The following is a 6,000-nucleotide window of genomic DNA, read 5'->3' on the forward strand; positions in this document are numbered from 1 at the left end:
CTCACCTATGAGGGTACAAGGGAGAGGTTTCGATAATTTGGGGATGTTTTACTGTTGTTTGTTTATTAGCCAAACAGAATAGTGACAAAATCAATAAAGCAAATTATTTAATTATTAAATGAATATCTATAATAAACTGAATTGAGGGTGTAATGTGTTGTTTGTGTAGCATGTTCGGGAGATATTGTAGATGTGAGTGTTTGGCTTTAGGATGTTGTAGATATAGGTTTTGGTTGAAAGGTACATACTTTTACGCGATGTAGATTTCCTGAGAATGGAAATAATGTATTCTGTTTTAACGGTCTTCCAGTGTAATAAAATTAGACTTCTGTTACAATGAATGTATCCTATGAATCTCTAAAACAACGTAATTCTGTTAATGTATCGCTGAATAATTTTTTTTATCACCCTTTCAGTTTTTCAGGAAGTAAACTGAAGATTATATATTGCTAGAAAGTGCTGAATTGCAGTAATACAGTTTCCATAATCGAGTTTGAAATTTTACATGTGCTTTTAAGATTCTTTGATGAAATTTTGATTAACGAAGAATCTTCTTGACACTATCCACTTTGACACACTAAAATGAAATATCTTTGAATATGCTGTCCGATGATTGTGTTATTGTTTACAAACAGATTATAAAATGTTTTACAATAACGTAATAAAATAGTTTGTAACATTGACTTATAATACCAAACATTCGTTTATGATGACATATAAATACACAATAACAAATATGAAAGTAATAAGATTTTAAAAAATAAAACTAAAACTTGTTTTCCAAAATTATGCTCATTAATAATTGAAACCTAAAAACTATAGCTTCACAATATCGTAGAAAGATTAATCCAACATAATTATGTTCTTAACGGTAAATTTTCTTCGGTAGTTTTTGAGAAAATCGATTTAAAAAAAGGAACTAATTTTTATGGCGCAAAAAGTTCATTGTTTGAAGCCAATAATAATTTAATTTCTTTCATATGTTACTGCAAAAGGTTGTTTATTAACTAATGTACAATATGTGTAAAGAGAAAATTCACTTGTTTTACTAAGAAATTGTATCTATGGTTGTTTAGATTTCTCCTAAACAACAACTCACATACCATTTGTAAATAGATTGAAAACAAATTTATTATATTTCATAGTAAATGAACTTGTTAATTTCTCATAAATAAATTGAAACAAATTTATCATATGAGGGGTCTAGTATCAAAACCTACCATATCCATTTTTCACTTCCACTACCATATCCTGAGTAAATTGTCTAAAAGAAAAGCGTTATCATTACTTAGCGTGCATCATCATAGCGTGCTAGAATTTGTGTTTGCGAACATTTTTGTAGACCATAATGAACAGATTTCATTGTGGAAAGAACAAAATTTAAAGTCGCTTCTTATAACAGAGCTACATGTTATTTCTAATTTTCTCAAAAAGGGGAAAAAAAATGTATATGGTAGGTTTTGATACTAGATCCCTCACATTTCGTAGTAAGTGAATTTGTACCGTATATTTCTCATTAATAAATTGAAAACAAATTTATTATATATCGTAGTAAGTGAATTTGTGTTTCTCAAATTTTAATTTTTGTTCTTTTCTGTCTTATTTTGATAAAACTTTTAAAAATGACTAGCTCTTAATTATTAAAAATGAATGATGAAAAAAAAAGAACTATTAGCACTTACCCTGACCAGAACTGTAGGGAAGACACAATCATCAACAGAACGCAGAGCATGTCGTATGCAAAAAAATGTCCTTTGACCCCTTCTAGCAAGAGGTGAAGGCAACTTTCTTTCTTCTTCTTCTTCTTCTTTTTTGAGAACTCAAAATTTGTTTGTAGTAAGTGTACAGGTAGTATATTAAAAACGTGTCCTCATCTTCGCACACAAACAGATAAACACACAGAATTTAATGCTTCTGTGAAACACGAGACGTCTGTTTTTTAAATATATTTTACGGAAACATCACTGCTTGGTTGGAAAGGTATCTACTATATAACCGTACATTGTAAATAAATAAATAAATATATATAAATAAATAAACAGTTATCCCTTTCCAATGTATCTTGTCACTGTTGATTACAGAGAATTTTGCTCACTCATATTATACACTGTATCCAGCACCGATCACAAAACTAAATTTCTACTTTAAGTTTCTTTTCTAGATTTTTCTTTTACAGGCTTCGTTAAGACGTATTTTCGTTTCTTTTTTCTTATTTTGCGTCTGTATCTTTTTTTCTTTTTATGTTACACTATGTCTTCATCTTCTCTGTTTTGACGTTCAACTGTCTACAGTCACTATGGAGACGAGTCTGTGTCATGGCAACATCAGGGGTATCCGACAATATTTTGAGGGGGGAAATATGTGTGTATGTTTCTGTGTTATATGATACTAAAGAAATTATTACTGGCCCTATATATCTCTCAGTATAAAAAGGACAGCAAATATAAAAAAAATAATGGTATATTATTGAATTGATAGATAATTGGATAAAGACATTTTATAAATTTGAGTATATGAGCAATTGTTTATAAAAATATCTGTATATAAGTGTAGGAGAGAGAGAGACATAGGAGAGAGAGAGAGAAAGAGAGAGAGAGAGAGAGGCCGAGACAGGTCAAGTAAAGGGAAGGAAGGAAAAGAAAAAGAGGAAGAAAGGGGTAAAAAAGGAGACAGGAAAAACTACTTAATACAGAGTTTAATACAATAGTTTTTAAAAAAAGGGAAGAGAAAAATTGTAAAAAAAAAAAAGTGATTACATACACGCACTCTTACATGAAATGACGTAACGGGTGATTTTTTTCCACTCTTTTTACTCTCGCTTGCTGATGTTCTGGAAGTTTGACAACAGAAAATAAAAAGAGTTTGTGCGAATCTTCAGTTCTTTCCTTCTGTTATTTGGACATTCTGTCTGTTAACACTACACTTCATCTGCAAGACAGGTGTCGATTACATATATTCTCCTGATTTTTTTTTGGGGGGGGGTGTCCTAAAATGAACAAGTTTAGTTAATCTGTTTCGTTGGTTCTTTCTTTCTTTCTTTCTTTCTTTCTTTTTCTTTCTTTTTTTTTACTGAATGTTGTTTATCAAATTCACACGTCGTCTTTTATACTTAGGGAGAGGTGGTCATAGCTATTACAAAAAAAAGTGTGTGTGTGTGTGTGTGTGTGTGTGCGAAGAAAAATTAACCCCCGTACGTGGAAAATGATTGATCACTCGGAAAGAAATAAAATGTCAAAACAACCAACTTCTATAGTCAAAACAACAACAGCACCAGAAAAAGAAAAAAAAATCACATCAAGCCATCAAAATTGTTCTTCGTATCGTCCACCTTATTAGACAAAGGCTTCTTTATTTCTTTTTTTTTTCTTTTAAATATGGGAGAAAAATTAATTTCTTCTATATCTTAATTGTCTGTTTCATTCTTTCTTTCTTTTGAGGTGTTCTCCTGTCGTATGTATTAACAAAATAAAAAATAAAAAATAAAAAATAAGAGATGCACCTTGGGAGTTCCGGACAAATTTCTTGGGATTGCTTTTCTTTTTTACCTCACAACCCAGAGACAAAAAAAAAGTATTCACCAATGACACTAGTTTAAACTTAACACAGCTTCCATTCACTTTTGTGACAAGTGTTGACGTTCTCTTCAGTTTTCGATCACACTTCACAATGTAAGTACGATTTCCTAAAATCAACAAGAACTATTTTCATTTGCCGGTAAAGTTAACTGGTATTCAACGTTTTCCTGATATAACTTCACTTCTTTCTTCCGTTACTAGTTCTTGTTTACGGATTATTTTCACTCAAGTAATATTCTATTAATATTGATACGTCTGTTCTATTTTTTAAAATAATTCTTTTCTTGTTTCTTCTACAATGACACGTGTTCTTGATACTAATGTATTTATGCTAAGTTTGGCGCGTGCTCACTCTAAATAATAATTATATCCGTTAATGTTCTTCAAACTTTTTTCACTTAAAACAAACCGTTTCTTTTATTTATTAAGAATACCCTGTTGTGCACACACAATCACTGGTAATCACTCGGGACTCCCGACAAACGGGGATTCACTGCTCTCCGATGATCTGGATGTAGAGTGTGGCGCTCGTGGACTTTGTTTGTATGAGTATGTGTGTAGATGTGTGTAAGTGTGTGTGTGTGTGTGTGTGGAAGACACGAAGAGAGAAAGAAAGATAGAGAGACGAAGGGGGAAAGAGACACTTTGAGTGTATATGTGTGTGTGTGTGTGTGCACGTCACGCAGTTGATTTAACCTTACTGGCTTTATCTCCTTGTTAATGCTACGCCGTTGAGTTCGCTGGTTCGTCTATATTGCTTCTCTCTCTTTCGGTCTCGCTTGAATACTTAACACACCGTCTCTGTTTCCAACTTTATGTAACAAGAATACATCGACTATATTAGCTTCACACTCACTCATGTATTTGCTAGTAAGGTAACGTATCGTAGAGAAAACAGGGCCCGCCGCCTGGATATTGCTTTGCCCCTGTGTTGTTTCGCTTCCTGGGTTTCTCCCGAAAAGGGGAAGAAAGAAAAAAAAACGAACCACGGAAAGGGAACGCGTCACAGATAGACAGAATACGTTATCACGGAACGCTGCGATGAAAACACTGAAAAAAGTAAGTGGTAAGAAGCGACTTTTTGATGTGATGTAGAGAGGAGAAAAATAAAATGATGATAATGATGATACCGTCAAGGCAAAGGAGTAAAGAAGAATAAAAGAGACAGGGTGGGGGGAAGGCTCTTAAATTGGGGTGGTGATCTAGAAAGGTGGGGATAAGGGAAGACCATCCTCTCTTCCCCCTTCTTTTTCTATGGGCTTCATCAGTCGCTCTCTCTCTATTTTTTCTTCTTTTCAAGAGCTCTATCAGTGCCTCCCGCGCACACGGACAGACTGCGCGGACATTCGTTGACAACGTTAAGCCAATCGGGATGCGAATAATCAGTCCGGAAAGAAAGAAAATAAAAAAGAAAACGATAATAGTTTCATACTTACTGCCCGTTAGATTTCTCTCTCTCTCTCTCTCTCTCTCGCTTTCTGTGTGTTTTTTCTCTCTCTTTTAAACCAATGCCCTAAAACTTTTCAGTTCCAGATAGTTGTCAAACTTAACCGGAAGCTATTTGTGTTGAGAAAGTTTCTTTTGTGTAAATACCTTCCTCTTGTCATATTCTTTTACCCCGTATGCTTCTTTTGATCCTCACGTAGCCACCACACACACACATACATACACAAATTCTAAATTCTAAATGCTGTAGATTCAATTGAATCTCTCTCTCTCTCTCTTTTTTTTTTTTTTTTTTTTACTTGTCCTTGAGCAAATAGTAGTACACCAGTCACCTGTTTCGAATTTTCAAGTTCTTCCTATTGTTAAACAAAACACTATAGCTCGTATTAAATTGGGGAGCAGCAAGAACCCCGTATTTCTAAAACAAAAGAAAACAAAAAAAAAAAAGCAGTGGCGGACCTAGCCCGGTGCCGAGAAGGGTCTAGGCACCCCAGTTTTTGGAGTGGCAAAAATAATTTAAGCTATTATTTATATATTTCTGATAGTCTATAATAAACTCATAATATACCTGTCATAGTCTGGGTTCTTGCTGCTCCCCATGTTTTTACCTTCTAGGTTCGCCACTGGAAAAAGAGAGAGAGAGATAGAAAAGAAATTGTTTCAGAAACTGTATTTCCTGTAAAAAGTATCAAATGAACTTAAAGTAAATTTCTGATTTTACGTCCTCAGCTTATGCCATTTAGGCTAATTAATGAATATGAATAATTTTGAAAGAATTGGTGGAATGAGAAATTGGAGGAGGAGAAGACACGATGTCATCCACCACAAACTCACATGATCTGGTTCGAACCAGTAACACCTCGCATCAGAGATAAGTATTCTATCACTGAGCTACACTGTTCCTTCAAACATTTCTGATTAGCTCCTTGGTGGCTAAAGTAGTTCGCGTACGCACCTTTGCCTTGGAGACCCGGATTCG

At 33.8% G+C, this 6,000-nt stretch overlaps 1 protein-coding gene across 1 annotated transcript in view; it reads right to left on the bottom strand.

The window, feature by feature from the left end:
• Positions 1–4,718, bottom strand: part of Wnt10 (Wnt oncogene analog 10) — a 164,127-nt gene extending 159,409 nt beyond the window's left edge. The window contains exon 1 of the mRNA XM_081760235.1: positions 1,683–4,718. Coding sequence (XP_081616361.1) covers positions 1,683–1,732 — 50 coding nt within the window. The 5' untranslated portion in view covers positions 1,733–4,718. The remainder of the gene's footprint in view (positions 1–1,682) is intronic.
• Between the last annotated feature and the right edge of the window lie 1,282 nt (positions 4,719–6,000).

Source organism: Thermobia domestica, chromosome 1 (assembly GCF_964235325.1).
Source record: "Thermobia domestica chromosome 1, izTheDome1.hap1.1, whole genome shotgun sequence".
Classification (NCBI taxonomy): Eukaryota; Metazoa; Arthropoda; class Insecta; order Zygentoma; family Lepismatidae; genus Thermobia; species Thermobia domestica.